General features: G+C 32.8%; 1 protein-coding gene and 1 long non-coding RNA gene across 2 annotated transcripts in view; one reads left to right on the forward strand and one right to left on the reverse strand.

Moving 5' to 3' along the window:
- Positions 1-877: 877 nt before the first annotated feature.
- LOC146995135 (uncharacterized) overlaps positions 878-19,748 on the reverse strand; it is a 427,109-nt gene continuing 408,238 nt past the window's right edge. Inside the window, exon 3 of the long non-coding RNA XR_015043576.1 lies at positions 878-3,302. This is a non-coding gene — a long non-coding RNA (uncharacterized LOC146995135). The remainder of the gene's footprint in view (positions 3,303-19,748) is intronic.
- LOC146995136 (uncharacterized) lies at positions 17,958-18,731 on the forward strand. The gene has a single exon (XM_085826076.1). It carries the CDS (start codon positions 17,958-17,960, stop codon positions 18,729-18,731), a length of 774 nt encoding a protein of 257 aa, XP_085682202.1.

A 19,748-nucleotide genomic window follows, 5' to 3' on the forward strand; every position in this document is an offset into this window, starting at 1 on the left:
AATTCATTTATAGATTTAACATTTACTAGGAATATAATTGTAGCCATCTTAAGTTATGCATCTTATTTATCATATCATTGACCAGGATGATTGGTTTGCATAGGATGCTTTTGAATGAATAAATGTAATAAAAAATAAAATAAAATATATGTTTTTTTGCGTGCAAAATCTTTTGTTTGCTTTATTTGTGTTCTAACGTCCTCACACTTCCCTTAATAATCTTAAGCATTAAACCGCAGTGGCTCTTAAAGCTAAAAGAGAAAGCCTAGGCAATTTCTCTTTTTTTTCTTCTTCTTCTTTTTTTTTTTTTTTTTTTTCCTTGCTAGAAAACTTTGTGTTATCTATCTTATCTTTCCAACATATATTTTTGGATATTAGAATTTTAATATTCATTTAAAGAATATAATTTTATATTCGACAATAAAACTGAGAAAATTTTATCAGCTTTTAAAACGAAATACTGATAAAAATGTAAATAAACTTATAAAACGGGGAAAAATCTTTTCCACTTTTACAATTTATTTATTTTCTCTATTTTGCAAGGCACATGTTACTACAAATAAATTTTAGCGCTAATTAATTCTTAAACTCTTTTTTGAGGTTAATAAATGAATAACAAACACAAAATATATCAAGAAGAAAGCGATGAGAAATAACCTTAAAAAATGAGAGAGTTCTATGATAATTTCTTTATTATAGAAGCCATGAATTAATAAGTCTTAACCATTCTATAAAGGCTATTTCTTCCTGCCTTTATTTACAGATATATTAAGAAATACATATTTATAAGAATTAAATAAATAAGTTTTTTTTATTTATCAACAAGAAAAAGAGAAAAAGAGATGAACAAATAAGTTTTTTTCCTTTAAACCTGGAGGGAAGAAAATCCGTATTAGAGCAATTGTTTGATGTATAACATCAAAACTTAAGCGAATCAGGTGGTGCAAAGGAAGAAGCGAAACTTCCTCTTCTTAAAGTCATATAGAGCATATTTTTGCAACGTGGAAAATCGCCGATTTAATACCTTTTTATCATTCTTGTGTTAAAAGAAGGTGAAAAGTTTGTTTTATAATCGTCAAAATTTTAAAACATATATGTCTTCAGATGTCGAAATTTTAAAATAATGGGCGTCAAATAGTTAAAAAAAAGTGATTTTGGAAAATTCTGCAAAAAGTCAAAACGTTCATTAAAATCTTCATACAAGTTTCCTTAAAATGATTTTTTTACTCTTTCCAGTTGTGCAAACAGTAAAATTCTTAATTGTTTAGTTTTTGCGTTAAACAAAGATATGTACGAAAAATCGTTTCAACTTCAAATCGAAAAAAAAAAACGTAAATCGTATTTTGAAAATGTTATTTCACTACATTGTATTGAAATCCACAAATAGAGTGTGTGCAAAATTTTGCTATTTTGCATCGATTCACTACAAACGGCGAATCACCTAGCAAACTGTTGCCACAAAGTGTTATCGCCCTGTGTTATATTTAAAGAAATTAATTAATGAAAACTCTGTATAAATGTATGCATCTTTCTCTCATTGTGATAAAACAAAGATACATAGAGCCATCGAATTTTGAATGAAGTAATCCTCCTACGAATATCGGCATGTGGAAGACCAAATTTGAAATTTGGAATTTGTTTCATTATCGATTTCCTATTTTGTAAAACTTTAACGAATTTTTTATTAACAAACTCAAGGATTTCAAAGCGAGCAATGGCAACGTTGGACAGAAAAAGAACATTTTCATCTCCAGCGCGTGAGTCTCTGTATAGGAAATTCTAAAGATATTTTCATTTTAAAACTATTTTGCGATATTGCTGTTGAACTGAATTTTATGGTTTAAGTGCGAAGAACGTGATACTTAATAAATAAATGTAACACACAAAATGTTAAAAAAAGTTCCTTTGGACGTAATTTAAAATCTGAAACATTTCTGATTTTTTTATATTTTTTAATCTAATTGATTTAAATGATTTTAATCTAATTGATTTAATTCATAACATACTTTATTAAAAGCATTAAATATTTTTTATAGGATTACAGTGCACACTTTTCACCTTTTTAATACACAGAAAATATATAGTTAATTTTAACGCATATTTATTTAATATCCTATAAAATGTTTCGCTATTCCACCTAAGATATCGCTTTCTATAATTTCTACTCACAGGCCATACTAAAATTTAAAACATCCCTTTTGGGTTCTTAGGTATTTCTCCCTCCTTCTTAGCATGCCTTCGTAGTGTAGTGGTCAGCACGTATGACGCGTATTCAAGAGTTCCATGATTCGAGTCCCGGCAAGAGCGTTGCTCATTTTTCATCTCTCCTGCTTTCAAAAAATACCTAATGTCTCTACAGTGGCTCCCGAACTAAAAGATGGTGGATGATGATCCTCCACTACTAGGATTTGGCGATTGAGTCCCCTAATCCCCAGTTGCCCTTTAAAAGGGGAGTATATAAGGTATTTCTCCCGCCTTCTTAGCATGCCTCCGTGGTGTAGTGGTCAGCACGCTCGGCGCGTATTCGAGAGGTCTGTGGTGTAGTGGTCAGCACGCTCGGTGCGTATTTGAGAGGCCCGTGGTTCGAATCCCGGCGAAGGTGTTGCTCATTTTTCATCTCTCCTGCTTTCAGAAAATACCTAATGTCTCTACAGGGGAATCGTTAAAGTCTGACGCCTTTCAGAAATTTTGTAATGAAATTTGAAAGATAATTTTATCCAGCTGTGCTCTTATGTGATGATTAAAGAAAAAGACAATGAAAAAAGAAAATGTAATTCAAAAGTATTAAAAGCTTATGCTATTCAAGTTACTGCGTTTATGCTCATAAAAGAAGAATCGCTTAATAGCTTTTCGGGGGTCTTAATCTTAGCTTCTACCAATGTACAGGCTGTTCATAATTTATTCACAGAAAAGAAAATGTTTTAAGTAATGCAGAATAAGAGACAGTGAAAAAAGTCAGACTGAATTTTATGCAGCACTTTAAGGAATTTTATATTTATACACTTCAATATAATTATTAATTGTTGCTCGAAGAATATCAGATCTGTTCTGAATTTCCTTCCTGGTGTCATTAAGCATTTACGGAGTTAGCTGCTTTTGTGCTGATTCAATTTTTTAATTCTTCAGTGTTGCGAACCTCTTCAGCATAAACTCGGTTCTTGAGGTGTCTCTAGAAAGAGACGTCTAGTGGTGTGATGTCCGAAAAACAGAGTGGCCATGAAATTGGTCCACCAATCCAACGATCTGGCAATGTTTCATCAAGGAAATCATGCACATATGTTGCCAATGACAACGATCCCATCCTATTGGAAAAAAAAAAGTTTGGCTGTAGTTCATAGTAAACACTCTCAGCATATCAAAGTAAACATCCATATCAAATGATGACTCCGAGAAAAGCGAGAAATCATTTTGTTATGAGTTATCGCACCCCAAATGTTAAATTTTGATTGCTCAGTTTCCCTTACATAATGCACGTTTTATGATTCCGAAATCCTGCAGATAAGTCAAATAAGTTAATTTTCGCCAATGAATACAATTTTCTGAAGAAACTTGTTTACAAAAAATTCCTTACGAACGATTCGACCATTAGGTTTGATTTTTTTTCTCAAATCTGCAATTTACACGCAGTCAGTTTCAACTATTCAAGAGCAATTTTATGAACATTCGACCTGAGAATTCCTATTTGCAAGCTGGCGCGGCAAATGGATTTACTGAGACAGCGCTCAAACACATCTGGAATGGCGCAAACATTTTTATTACTGACGTTTATTTTACCTGCATCTCTTTTGTGCAGAACATGTCCGGTCTATCAAAACTGTTTAACCGTCTTTTATCTGGTTGTTCCATTGGATTATTAAATTTATTAAATTTATGTCATTAAATTTATGTCAATATCGCCTCTGATTTCTTTTTGGAGATTTTGTTTCCCATAATAAGAGAACGCACATTGCTTTTTATTTAACAAACAATTTCCCTGTTGCCATTTCCAAATTAGAACAAATGAAATTTCTTGAACTGAAGATTATATCGATATAAATTATTTCCGGTTACTTCGTAAAATTACGTTTCATTTTATTTTATTATCCGGGGATTAAATTATGGACACTATGTAATATTAAAATGATAAATTTCCTCCTGTTGCTGCTGCTCAAGTATAGCACCATAAGAAACTAAAATGTGAAGAACCGGTTTGCTTTCTCAAGTTCTCGAGTTTCTAAATGATACATTGTATCCTTTTCTCTTCCAATTTATTACTTTAGACAGTGGTTGAGGGAAACAAGAGAAACATAGTATCTGAACTGAATGGTAAGTGATTTAAAATGAATGAGAATTAAGTAGTATTGTCTCACGGAGGACATCAGTTTGAATTTTAATAGTTTTTAGCCCAAAGGGCTATTAGTCCCGGAACCGGATTTTGCAGGCGTATCACTTTTTATATTGTTAACACCAAATATTGTTGCCCTGCATTATTTTTCCAGAAATTAAATGATGAAGAATCTGCTAATTTTTAAGAGCTAATTTTTTAAAATCTACTTAGGCGATTTTTACAAAACTTGGCAGTTTGGCATAATTTGAGTCGTAGAATCGAAGTATGGAAACAAATCGGTATGTCATATCTTAAAAAAGTCCGATTTTTTGTCAAAATACCTATATTAGAGCAATGCTATATATAAATCTAATACATATCCTATGTCGCGCTTTCGGGACATGAAAATCGCAAGATGAATTTCGTCAATCGGCCTGTCCCCCCCCCGCAGTGTACAAACCATTATTTTTATAAATTTAACAAGGGCTCCCCACGCTGTTATTGGTGATATAAAACTGCAGATGATTTTTCTAAAGAGAACTACTAATCACTTGTTCCATGAAACTATATGACAAATTATACTGCTTTTAGTACTATTCTAATACTATTTTACTTGTACAAAAATATGCATGTAATTTTTAAAAAACTAAACCTGAAATAATATTTAGAATTTGAGAAAAATATATTATTCGCACCCTTCACGTTTCGCTATAAATCGTTTAAAAGTTCGAATACTTGTGTCTTTAAAAGTTGGAATCATATTACAGCAGAGTTCTAATATTTGTTGGCAATAATTTGAAAAGTGATTCAGACTTTTATAGTGAACCAATGCAAAATGCCGAAACGAAATTAACAGTCCTTCTGGGCTAACGCCTATTTGGGCTAAAAATATTAGATAGTACTAAATCACAAAATAACATCAATGAATGAAATTAACAGTGAAGAAATTAAACTTTAATTCTTCTAACTTGTTTATTAATAGACAAGTTTGACGTGACGTTAAATATGGCAAATTTTGAAATTAAATATCTCGGTTTGGTTTTATTATACGGGAATCAAACTTACTTTTTTCTTTAATTTTATAATGAAGATATATTTTTGAAATTTTTATAATGATAACATTTTCCCAAATATAGGGACCACAGGACTGTTGAAAAATTAAATTAGGTAATTTTTATGAAACTGATGAATTAGTTAGTTTTTTAATGAATTAGTCAATTTTCTTAGTTACCGATGCATTTAGAAAGCTCGGGCAAAAATATTTCATTATGTTCAAATTAATGGATACAAGTTCTTACAAATTAATTTTGATTTAAGTGTTCCTATTTTTTATAACCTAATATAATAGTTCTACAGGAATATTGAAATTTTTTTTCTTTAAACTAAAAAAAAATACCAAAACATGATTTCTTGTGTTATTTATAACATTTTATAATTGGAAATATATGTCTATGCTTAACGGCTGAAAAAATAAAGATCGGCTATGGACTTTTGCAGACGCGGTGTACATTAAACATGTTAAGGTTGCCTTTCATATCACCTCGGATTTCTTTGGGTGCTTTACATATAGCTAAGCTTAATGAAATTTTCGAATAAACAATATGGTCTCTGGGCCTATCTTTCGCTTCAGTGAATGATGTCTTATTTATCGGTTTACTATCCAGATGGACTCTTTTACGAAGTAGCTGTATCAGTCCTAGTGTTAAGTTTTAAAAACGAACAGCTGACAGATGCTGAGCAAGAAATTAAAAGAAAATCATTTACAGACTAAACACTTTTTTATTTAATCCGTGGAAAAACATATTTCCTTGTTTACACCACAGAAATGCATTGAAATCTTTATCTTTCTCACTTTCGATCTTTGCAGAGACATTGTTTTCTCCGTATCAATCGTATATTTTTAGATATGTTGTTATTTTTCTACTTTCCCGTTCTTCTTTAAATAAAAATATCGAGCCTCGAAGCTTATCTTGACCAAAACAAAAGTATTATTTTCCTTTGTTGTTTTCTTCATTATATTTGCTTTTAGAATTACTTTGAAAGAAGGAGAAAATCTCCAAAAATATTTTTAAAACTGCAAGACAGTGGTAGAAGTTTGAAAGTTGTTTGCAATTTTTTAATGAATTAGTCAATTTTCTTAGTTACCGATGCATTTAGAAAGCTCGGGCAAAAATATTTCATTATGTGCAAATTAATGGATACAAGTTCTTACAAATTAATTTTGATTTAAGTGTTCCTATTTTTTATAACCTAATATAATAATTCTACAGGAATATTGAAATTTTTTCATGCGAATAAGAAATTGAAACCAATATCAAGCGTCTCTTCGTTTTTCTTGCTGGCTTCGACTCTTGCTGTCAAAAAACTGCGAAATGCGTTTCTTTTAACACTGTTAAATTTGGATAGCTGTTGCTAATTTAAGTTAGCGTTTTCCAAGGTAAGTGGTAGATTTATTAGTTAGTTGATTGTAATTATGAGCTTAGATATAAGTAACAGTAATAATTTACCAAACATCACTCTAGAGGTAAGACAAAGTTGATTCATACTATAATTACTGCGTACAAAATGTTTGGAGCTTGAGCTGTTATTAACTGCGATAACAGCGATTGATACAAATAGTTTTTTTATCTTTCCAGAATTTCACATAAATTTCCCAGTAAATTCTTACTGGAATTCTGGGAATAATTAATAAATTACTAAACTAGTTACTGAATGCTATTATTATTATAAATTAATTAATAACGTTACTAAATTAATTAATAGTTATTGAATCTAATGAAATATTTTAGATTTTAATTAAACCTAAAATACAATATTTGAATATTTTAAACTTATGCCTTGATTACATTCTACTGCTTATATCTAAGATTTATTTTTGTATTAGGGACAAGAAAAGGGTAAAGTTTATTTCATATTCTCTGTTTTATAAAGGAGCTTTCTATGCATTTGTAGTTAAGCTAAAAAAAAGTAACTAATTTGTTAATAATTTACTCTAGAGTATCATTTTCCTCGTGTTAAAATGCTGGGTATATGCAAAATCTTTTAACACCAAAATACCTTGTAAACGCAGACAGCTAGATTTGTAGAAGCTGTTGCTACCTACAGTACAAGGGGTGATCAAATGAAAAGGTACGAAACGACGTAAAAATGTAACAGTTAAATATTTGTATATTCCGCCTTGGGAGAACGTAGCGAGACATCTCGGGATGTGATTGGAGTCTCTGACTGGGATCGGAGCATGCGCGGGCGCCCGCATGAGGGTCTTATCAAAAGTGGCATCCAAATGATGCGGCAGTCCGTATGAGGACAGGATGGAGTTCGCGTTGCAAAATTTGACGATTGAGGAGCAGCGAGGTGTTATTCGATTTCTGACAGCGGAAGGTGAGAAACCGTCAGCTATTCATCGCCGGATGGTGACAGTTTACGGGGAGAAATGTGTCTCTGACAAGTCTGTCAGAAAATGGAGTGCCCGTTTTCGTGCAGGCAGTAAGAGTGTGGGTGATGACCCGAGACCAGGCCAGGCAAACACTGTCATAACGAACGATCTCATCGACAAAGACGACGACCTAGTGAGAAGTGATCGGCGTGTCACATTGCGAATGTTGGCGGTGAAGGTGGATTCCAGCTATGGAAACGTGTGAACAATTGTTCGCGACAGGTTGCGATATCGGAAGATGTGTGCCGCTTGGGTTCCGAAGCAGCTCACCGATCAGCAAAAGGAACTGGGGCTAGCACTGAAACATCTGTTTCGGTATCTGGAAGACTCCGCTTTCATAAGCGGATCGTCACAGGTGATGATAACTGGTGCCATCACTATGAGCCAGAGATAAAGCGGAACAGCATGCAGTAGAAGCATGCGTCGTCACCTCCCCCTAAAAAGTTCAAAGCCGTGCCGTCAGTAAGCAAGGTGTTGCTCATCGTCTTTTTCGACGTGAAGGTCTGCTACTTGTGGAATTTCTCGAGCACATAAAAACCATTAACTCCGATGTGTACTGTGAGACACTTTGACGCCTACGTAGGTCCATCAAGAAAAAAAGACCGGGGCTGCTCACGGAGGGTGTGGTTCAGCTCCATGATAACGCGCGTCCACACGTCTCCAGAGTCACACACGTGGAACTGGCCACGTTCAAGTGGCAGACGTTGGACCATCCAGCCAACAGTACGGACATGTCGCCCTGCGATTTCCATGTGTTTGGTCCACTGAAGAACACCTGAAAGGGAAGCGCTTTAACTCGGACAACGTACTCAAGGACGCTGTGAAGGACTGAGTCTCGTCACGGCCACAGGAATTCTGGGAACAAGGAATCCTGCGGTTTGTTTATCAGTGGGATCGTTGTGCTCAGGCCTATGGTGTATATTTTGAATAAAGTCTACATTTGTACCCACCGTGTCGCTTTGTACCTTTTCATTTGATCACCCCTTGCACAATGACCATGCTTTATGTATTATGGGACTGACTGCAGCGCTTCTGGAGACGAATTTTGGAAATTAGCATTCTTATTGCAAAAAGTGAGAGACAGCGAGAAACGCCGCTGGCCAAACGTGTACAGCGTCACTTATTTAGTATGCATTGGCATCCTACATTATTTTATTGCTACTTTTTCTTCATTTTGTAGGCTAAAATGTATGAAATAAAATACATAATTTTTTTTAAATTACATGTTTGAACTAAAAAACAAAAAATAATTTCTTCATTAAGTGTTATATATATATTTGAGTGCATCTGAAAGAGAATGATTCTGTACGAATTATTAAAGTAATCCGTATACTAAATTCGTAGGATTCGTATTACTTTAATTACTAAAGTAATTGAAGTAATAAGAATTACTAAAGTAATTCGTATACGTTACTAAAGTAATTCGTATATAGAATTACAGACATTAACAAAATTTCAAGGAAGAATAGTAAGAGTGATAGCGCAGAAGTACTACTATTACAATAGAAAGCGATAAATATCATGTTAGTTTAATAGAAATCCTACTAAAACAGGCACAAAAACGTTATCACAATAGTGATAGCACGGGAATAACATATATCATAATGGTTAGATTCACATTGCTTACATTTCCATCTGACACGTTTGAATTAAAATCTATGATATCTTGTAGTGCTACGATTCAATTTTTAATCTTACACGATGAATAATATTTCGATGCTAAAAATTATTCTTACTTTTTATTATCTTAATTGAAACCTTGCACTTAAAAGGAAATTTTTTTGCGAGTTATATTTCCTTCTCCTTGTTAAAATATTTGTATAATTTTCTAACTTTTTATACAAATTATGTGGTTACAGAGAATATAATCTCATTTCCGTAGAGACTCTAAATTCCATAACACACTCTTGTTGTTAAACCATGGTCAAACTATTATTCTATATCTAAATGCATTATACATTTCTTTAATAACTCCTGGAGGAGTTATTACTTTTATATGAATTGAAGTGAATTTCAGTAATATTCTAACCATGTTCTTAAGTGTGTATGCTATTTAAAAGCATATTTCTAGATACCACTGGAAATTAAAATGTAGAAAACGTGCTACTCATTGCAATGTTTTTTTATCGTACTTCCTCCTATAAATGAAGTTAAATAAGTAACACTTGAAAAGCTACGAACGAAAACCTTAGAAACTCGTTTTGCCATTTTTATTACCCCTGTTATCATTTCAAGGGTCTTAATAAATTTCATTTACTGCGCCGTTTTTAGCTGCAATGAAGAACTTCAGTGTTTTTTCAAAAAAAGCATTTTACTACGTTCTTGAATTTCTATCATAGGCTCATAAAAATCTATCAGTTGCGTAGTCTATCAGAATTTAGAGCAGGAATACCCAAACTTTTTCTTGCACGAGCCCCTTTTAAAAGAATGGTTTTCTTCATTGGCCCTCTTTACATTTTTCTGTACAACATAATTATAACACAAATAATCGTAATTGAGTAACTTAAAGATAAAAATTGTATTAAGCATATGAACGTTGCTATCAAATATTATCGCCCTGTATTATATTTAAAGAAATTAAATAATAAAGAATCTGCATAAATGTATATATGTTTATCCCACTCTGATAAAACAACGGTACCTAGAGCCATCAAAAGTTGAATAAAGTAAGCTTCCTTAGAATATGGGCATGTGGAAGCCAAATTTCAAATTTGGAATTTGTTTTATTATCTATTTCATATTTTGTAAAACTTTAACGAGTTTTTGATTAACAAACTGAAAGATTTCAAAGCGAGCAATGGCAACGTTGTACAGGGAAAGAAAAAACATTTTTATCTCCAGCGCATGAGACTGTGTATCGGAAATTCTAAAGATATGCTGCTTTTAAAATTATTTTTCGATATTGCTCTTGAACTGAATTTCGTGGTTTAATTGCGAAGAACATGATATTTAAGAAATAAGGGTAACACACAAAATGTTAAAAGAACGCCCCTTTGGACGTAATGTAAAATCTAAAACCATTCATATTTTTAATTCATATTATATATATATAATCAATGGGATCTTCATTATGCTGATCAGTTGCCGGTATATATTCCGCTATCGTTCCCATACGACCCTTTGATCATCATTCCATCGACCCCTAGAAAGTCAGTACGTACACGCTGGGAACTCCTGTTCTAGATGTAGTCGTTGCTGACAATTTTATCTTTTGCCAGACTAAATAAATTGAACGCTAAAAATCAAAGCATGTTGTTAGATTATATTATTATTTTATTTCACTGCTTATTATGTAGGAGCAGGATTGTTATTCTTTCTTTAGCTGGAAGAGAAATTCATCCCCAAAAGACTGTGGTCCCCTGGGACCCTAATCTTTATTACTTCGCTTTGTTTTGATTTTATTTTAGCTCAGTACCGTTTTTCAGCTGGGTATCTTCAAAGAGGTTTTTAAAATCTCTCAGTTAAATTTTTTGAGCTGAAATTTTTTAGAGCTAATAAAAAGATATTCTTTGTTGGCACTCAAAAATGAAAACCTTTTTTTTACTTTTATTATATTTTTGTCGGAAGTTGACTGCAGGTTCCCTTTTTTCTGAACAATCTTAATTAAAAAATATTAAACAAAAACCTGCAATCTAAACAAACTTGTTAGCCGTTTAAAAATTATTTTCCGAGTAATTATTTGAGACCAGAATATCTGTTTAAATATATTCGTTTGTTATTTATATATTTTGAGAAGCGTACTAGTTTTCTTGTTGCATAAAATTTGGAACGTTTCCTGTAGTTTTGATTTTTGCTGTTGAGAGTAATACGTAATAGAAAACGTGGTTGCCTACTAAAGAGCATATTCGATTTAAGTGAAACATTAATTTTAATGGATGCTTGAGTTTTAGAAAACAGATGAAGGTGGATATAAAAATTTTTGGCCTTATATATTTCTAAGAAAATCCGAGAAATTTTTTATAGTATCTGCTTGTACTCATATACACTTATATTCCTTGTACTCTGCTTATCAATTTTATACAGTTTTCACGTCGTTTTTACCACTCATTACAAGTAAATCTCTTTCTCTACGAGGGTCATTTTTCGGAGTGGAGAAAACAGGTAATAATCCCTCAAAGCTAAATCTGACCTTTTTTTTTTTTTTTTTTTTTTTTTTTTTTTTTTGTAAAAGCGGGTGGTAAGGCTTTTAAAAACCACACTGCTTCTTGAGCTGCGATAGTTAAATGCGCAGAAACATTATCATGTACAAGACGAACTCTACGGTTCAGTATTTTAAACCTTTCCTTTTTATTTTCATTGGGAAGTTTATGTACAAGGCTTGTATAATATTCAGTATTGATCGTTGAAATTCTTCGTTGAACGTCTATGAGACGGGCACCTTGACAATGCCTAAGAAATGGTTGCCATTATCTTTTTCGTTTTTCCTTGATTTTGCTTTTCTGGTGGCGTTTTACCTGGTTTTCTCACTCCATTAAATGCAGTCCCCCTCTTCATTAAAGGATCATCGCAGTGGACCACTGTTTTATTAATAACAATGGTCTACTGTAAAATATTTTTGTAATTTTGCATTTTAAAGCTGCAACAATGGCTTACAGCAACACATTGCTTTTTCAATTACTGAAAGAAGGCGGGATATCTATCACACAGGCACTTTGTTCGTGTAAAGAGTTCAAAACGGTTGTTTTAATCTTGGAGTTATCTCTTTGACTTTAACTCTCCTGTCACTCAATATTTTCTCCTAAATACGAACAATATTTTCTGATGTCAGCATCTGCAGTCATCCACTTTCACAAGAATGGTCTTCTAAGGATATTTCGGCATGTACAAAACTGTTTCTTGCATTCTTTCAGTGTAGAACAGGAAAGAGTTGAATCAAAGTACATGACTTAAGCACTGTTTAACTTCTATGAAAGAGTTTATTTAGTCTCGTATTTGATCACATAATGGTACTTAGTTTTAAACATTTGAGAACAAACGAATGAATCACTTAGTTCATCAAACAGTTAAGAAATAATGGAGAAGATTTTACTAAAGAAGCTTTCAAATTTAATCATTTTAGTACCTCTACTATATGTTTGCTAGAGGAATTCATCGTAAAGCGAATTTTATATGTGAGGTGGGAAACTTTTTTATTTACGTACTTGCTTGCTTTAAGGTAAAACTAGAATGTAACGAGTTAAAAACAAGATAAAATCAGTTTAGGTGAGTCGTATACCAAACACCTTTCTCAGTCGCCCACATTTAACCTTGAATGCTACTATATTATGTATAAATAAGGAAAATGATTTAAAAAGGTCTAACTCTGTTAGAATACAATCAATTTCAAGTTCAAGGTGAAATCGCTTGAATTTTGATCTTTGGGATGGAAACCATTAATATCCATAATTTGTACTGGCGTTTCCGTACTTAAACAATTGGATTCAATGGTCAAAGCTGGGATCTTTAGAAACGCTTCAGAAAACTGAGTTGGTAAGGAGTAGTTTTGATTTGTGTTTAAGTAAGCTCCTTGAATGAAACGGAGAAGTAAATCGTTACCAACATTTACAATTTATTTAAATACAAGTTTCTAGTTTTCCCATTATTCGAAAGTATATGCTTAATGAGTTTATTAAATGATTGCAATGTATTTGTATGCAAATTTACCGAGGTTCAAAATCTTTTTTTCTGAAGATGATATTTAAATACCTGCATTCGATGTCGGACAAAGTAAACCAATATTTGCTCTGCATTAACAGATTCCTACTTGAATTTGAGCAGACGAATATATCTCTTGAAAGCCTAGAAGTCAATCTAATATAATTAAGAAGAAAGAAGTTCTTTAAAATCTAATATAATTAGGAAGAAAGAGTTCATTGAAAATCTATTTGCCTTGGGAAGAATGAAATCACTGAGGAGCTAATACTTTTGATATCATTTCTTATTCCGCGAAGTGTTCCTCACTGAATGGGCCTGGAGCTCAAAGTATGGACAGATATAATTTCTTAGGGCATAAAATTATCTTTTCTATTGGAAATTGGCATTCCTTGTTTGGACGGCGCTGAAAAATGACGTCCTGAAGCTCTACTATTTTAAGAGAGAAAACGGATAGTAATGAAAGTTATTCCCGTGCTACCGATTCTTGTTCTGTGCTTTGTTGCCTACGAGGTGTGCTCGGTTCCTCTTCTATTAGCCACCACTGCTAGACCATACCAGCAGCGTAGGTTCTTGTGGGGCTATTAACTAAACAATTAGTTAAGATGCAGCGTATTCAAAGTTGTCTTCACTGCTGTTGTCTGTGTTTCTGTATGGAAGACACAAAATTTTGACAGAAAGAGTTCAAGAATCCTTGATTATATATGATTTTAAATTTAAAGCTTTAAATTAACATAATCTAACATTCAGTTATTGCTTTTATTCTACATTTTTAAATACACTGGCCACGTTCCTCACACTTATCACTCACCTCACACTTAGATTTTCAGAAAAGAAATATAAGCAGGAATGCATAAAATGAAGTTTAAAAGTACGTTACATCCACATTTTCGTATATCTTCTGAAAACCTTACAACACCTTTTGGTAGCTTCCTCTTCTGATTCGATTATAAATGCAGTGAATTAAATTATTTTTTATAAACTTTTTTTCAGGCAAAGCTCACAAGAGCCGCCTGCTTGAAGAGAGGGTTGCCTTCACGGAGGATTTCTAAGAGAAATTGGCTCATAGCCACGTTATACATGGAGCAGATGACAAAAACCAACCATGCAGCCAGTCCGTTTGGCCTGGGATCGAACTCAGGTCGAAATCTCAGTATACAGCTGTTTTAACCGCTCGTCCACTGATGAGCTGTTACTCGGCTCCCTCAGGACGTTTCTCGCTCTAGTCAAACGTTTGCCATCAATTTTCAACTATTTTCCAAATAGCTAACGGTCTCAAGTTTTATCCATGTATATCCAAGTCGTTTGTAGATGACAGTAGAATGTAATGAAACGATTTTTTTTTTCAAAATTCAATTAATTTTTTTTTAATTTTATGCTTAATCGATTTTTACGCATATATTATTTAACGAATACATAAAACATCTCAAAATTTTACTGCTTGCACCATCGGTTATACGAACGCACATTTTATTTTAACATTAAATTAAACGTAACTTTAAATTTTACGTAATTTTAATGTAATTTTTGATTTTTTGACGGTTTTTTCGAAAATTCCCTCAATTGTTTCGACTATTTCACGCTTGGTACATAAGGGCTTTATTCTCCTTGTGGCATGTCTTTGTGATATAATTGGAAGCCCGTCCAGCTAGCATTGAAATGTTCAGAGTTCCAGTCTCAGCAACACAGTGAGAAATAATTATTTATCCATTCATTTTGCCTGACTTATTCATTAACATTTGCAACAAGTTAGCATAAAAATTTTGAAAAGATTTTATAAATTTCTTTTTTTAATTTTCAATTAGTAATATACCTTTTTTTAATATTTTGATATTTTTATCTTCATAGAGTCGTACTTTCTATTAAAAAATCTGAGGCGGACATCTTATGACTTCTTTGTACTGTCCATTAAGTTATACATTGCTGCTCTTCATTTAAACCAATTACCTTGAATTAGCCAGTCCCTCAAGTCAAATTCAGAATGACATAAAAAATTGCAAATTTTCTTTAATTAAATATACCCGTCAATTTTTGTCTTACGGTAGTCAAACTTCTTCTAATTTTATTTTTTCATAAAGAATATAAAATTTTCCCCAAACACTTCTGAAACTGGAAGTATATGGTTACGACAAACGACTGCGAAAATAAGGCCCGATAAACACTTTTTAAGCCGAGTAAAGGGGTGGTTATATATATATATATATAATATAAAGTAAAGTAGAAAAAAACAAACGAAAAAAGACCTATGTGGTCAAAAATTTTGCGCATTGTGGCTGCAAAATCAAGGAAATTAGAAGATAAATTTTAGTACGCACGCTAAAAAGTTGCTAAAACACTGTGGCTCCGCGAAAACTTCAACATAAGCAAATTTAGTTGCAAATTGTGTTAAAAGAGAAATATACAACATTTGAATATTTACAAGCAAAAATTAATAAAAAATAGTAAACTATATGTTAAACTAATTAAGTATATTTAAAACATAGTAAAACAACTAAACTAAACAACTAACTAAAATTAAAAATAAAATTAAAATTAATATATATACATATATATATATATATATATATATATGTGTGTGTGTGTGTGTGTGTGTGTATATATATATATATATGGTACCACGGATTGTAATAAAAAAGGGAGGTGCACAGCTAGATGTTATAGCAGTTCCAAACACAAACTTTCAACGTTCTTTTTCAATTATGCGAGATACAACGTTTTTCAATTATGCGAGATACATACATACTTGCATGTACGTATGTATAGAAGTCATGAAAAAAAATCCTTTTTAAACCCAGTTTACAATTCGTTTCGGAGAAAAATTCCTTTATTATGTCTGTACGTACAAATATCAGGCGAAAAATCGTCCAAATGGATTCGGGAACAGTCAAAATGGATATTTCTGTTCAAATATGATACACTAAAGTTTTTGCAATTACGATATTTCCTTCACTTTATACAAGGAAGTAAAAACAAATGTAAAACAATTGGAGCTTTACTGAAATTGTTCTTGAATTAAATTGTAATTTTATTCAATACTAAATGCTAAAACTCATAGCAGTAGCAATAGTAGTTAATATTCACAGTAGTGATAGCAGTAGGTATTATTTTTTTAAAAACGATTTTTCATTTTTTTTAATTAATAAATACTTCTTCCGAGAGAGAGATTATAATAGAAAGTTTTCAGATTTCAAGCAAGATTTTTGCAATACCTTTATCTTCCTTGTTTAATATTCAATGTGCTACTCATTTTTATCATACTGACTTAAATTTGCTTTGAATAAGTGAATAAAGTCCATTCCTTTTTGCAAATTTTGAAGAAATATAATGGGATTGATCATGTTTCTAATGGATTGCTATTAAGTTTCTTGAATTTCAAGGGTGCTTTTTCTTTTTTTGCGTTCCAAAACATTCACCTTTCACTTAGAATTTATATCAAGGATCTCACTGAGTATTTCAAGGAATATGAAGTTCGAATTCATCAGTTAAAGATCCAAAAATAGTAGGCGCATCATAGTAAATTTCGTCTATAGAAACAAATTTACTCTGTAAACTTATTCTTAGCGCATTTAAGTTTACTTATAACTCCAAATTAATTTTTTTCAAAGCATTCGGATTTTTTTACATATGTAGAGAATATCCTAAATCAGAAACAATCGTAATTTTATTTAATTGATTTTTTAAAATTGTTTAAAGTATATCCTTTTCATTTCAATATTTTTCGAAAACAGAACTTCAAGATTTCAAAAATTAATCTGATCAGAAGTCTTAGTGTTTTGATAAGAATACAGAACATTCTAAAAGCCTCTTTTTTAGTTTTATTTTTCTGCTTTATTCAGAACCTAAAACTCTTAATATCGGGCTCAAGCTTGTTAATCGACTTTTTTTCCGCTGTATAAAATACATAAAACAACTTCAAATAATACGTCTTAATTTATAAAGCATTTAATAGGTCTACCCGGAACATTTCCTTTAAAAATCAAAATGCAAATAGTGGTGTTAGAACAATAAGGATTGCACTGAGCTTCCTTCACAGAGCTTCTTTTATAGTTACAAGTGCACGGTCCCTCGACACCTTGACCGATTTCATTTGCAAAACCTGTCTTTACCACATGATTTGCATGGTCTTCGACTAAATATTTATGAAAAATTTAGTAAAGTCCATAAGGACAAATACATGGTTTATTAATAATAGCAGTATACTGTCCTTTACTTATTATAAAGGTCTGCCATCTATGTTATAAATATCTCAAGGTTATGTCAGTTTTAATTTAAAAAGCATGCTAACCTTGCTTCCGCTGGAATTCGGCATAATTTCTTGTTAGCCTTGAACAAATTTATCGCTGGTTATTTTTTAAAAAGGAAAATGACTGCGCTATATTTGGAAAGTGTGAACGTGATTATTGTAACAATTACCTTAGATTTTCTCGAGATCGCTTGAAGCGTCCTATTTATATTCTTAATTGCGGAATGAACTAAGCGAAGGTCAAAACTATCCAAAGTAACTTTGTAAGCCAAGGATGTTGGTAGCAAGAAAGGTACTGAGAGATTGTTGTTAGTTACGCGTATTTTTACTCAATACACAACATGAAGATGAAAGTGCTAATGAAATATAGAACTGGGAAATTTCGCAAAAAGCTGCGGTCATCAAAACTTGCATATCAGCGGGTTTCCGGTGAATCTGATTTTTCGTCCGACGTTGATTCCTGTAACAGCAAACTTAATGATCGAGTTTCGTCCAATAACAACAAATCAGAAGCAGAAACTGAACTAGCGAATCCTTCCAAAGTGAAAGGGAAACGTAGTTCTAGCTCTACATCGAGCATCGACACCGCCTGGTTGGAAAAAATGAACATTAAGTATACACCATCCGAGGAATACACCTCTGTGACAGGTAATAAATCAACCAGCTCAGTGGCCAGCTCAGAAGCGACCGGTCGCAGTCATTCAAAAGACTCTTTGATTTCGAAGTCTTCTGCTGGAGGATTGAGGAATCCTAAATGTGCGCGTTGTAGAAATCACAACAAGAATGTGGATGTCAAAGGTCACAAACGTCTCTGTGAATATCGGAAATGTCGATGTGAAAAGTGTTTGGTCATTGCCGAAAGGCAAAAGATAATGGCAAAACAAGTGGCTCTTCGCAGAGCTCTTATTCTAGATGAGATGCTGCGTTCTAGCTCTGATACGACCTCCTTAACGGAAATAAGTGCTAAAGAAAATATTACTGCTGAAGACAGCGACTCAATAGAAGTGATTGAGGAATATGATCGTCCCTCTATAGCGGATGCTGGAGTACAAACATCACCCGATTTGCTGGATTACAAAGGTAGGGGTATCTTATTATGTTTCCCTTTTCCTTAAACTCCTTTTTTTTAACTCTGGGCTACAAGTCAGAAGAAAGTTTTACAAGTATTTTAGCCTGAAGTTTGATGACACTGAATATTAGCAAGGGCGACTTTGAGGTTCTTAAATGTTACTTATTTTTCTGCCTAATTGTTGAATCGATATTCAGGTTAAGTTAGGTTAATTGATTAAAGCGAAGCAAATAGAGGGCTGTATAGGCTATGCATTCGTGGAGAACTTAAAGGGAAAATTGGATTTATTTTTTGTGGCAATGAAACGTTCACTGCAAATTTTGCAGATGAGTAAAGCTCTCACGGCTGACTCAGCCATTCTATCTCTTTCTTCAGACCATTATGATATTCATTATTGAGAATACTCTTTTGACTTGTGCCGAAATACTACCTACCATTTTCAAAATGTATTCTTTATTTAAACAAATTGGGCAATGAAATTTTTTCTTTCAAATGACCAAAAGAATAGTATCCTTTTCGAACCTTTATTTTGCTATATTTCATAACCACACTCGTGTGCAAAATTAAGAGAATTTTCGCGATAATAATGAGAGAATGTCGAATTTGTTAAGGATTAATGGACAGCTTTTAATGAAATTTGGTATGAATATACACTTGAATCGATATTCAGAGAAATACCATTCTATTTATGCCAGAGAAAAAGTTGCACCATCCAAAAGTCATTTTATGTACGCCTGATTATAAGTAAAGTCTTAATGCAGGGATGTCCATAATACACATCGGAATATCGAGCTGAAAATGAGTCTACAGCCAGACAGATATGGTCACAGCCAGACAGGTCTCACAGCGTAATGGCACTGGACAGGAGACAGTTGAGGAGTTTCTGTGGCAGTCGATTCAACTCTTGCAGCAAGGCAGTTTTCAACTCTTGAATGGTTCTCGGAGAGGGATAGCGAGATGAAATTGCCCTTTTAAGAACGTCCCAAACGTGCTCTTTATGTTTGAGATCAGACGAACTGGTTGGCCAGTTTATGAGGCGATTATCCTCACTTTCCATATAATC

This window comes from Stegodyphus dumicola, chromosome 10 (assembly GCF_044657685.1).
Source record: "Stegodyphus dumicola isolate Sdum_Otavi_A_Nest chromosome 10, ASM4465768v1".
NCBI classification, from domain to species: Eukaryota; Metazoa; Arthropoda; class Arachnida; order Araneae; family Eresidae; genus Stegodyphus; species Stegodyphus dumicola.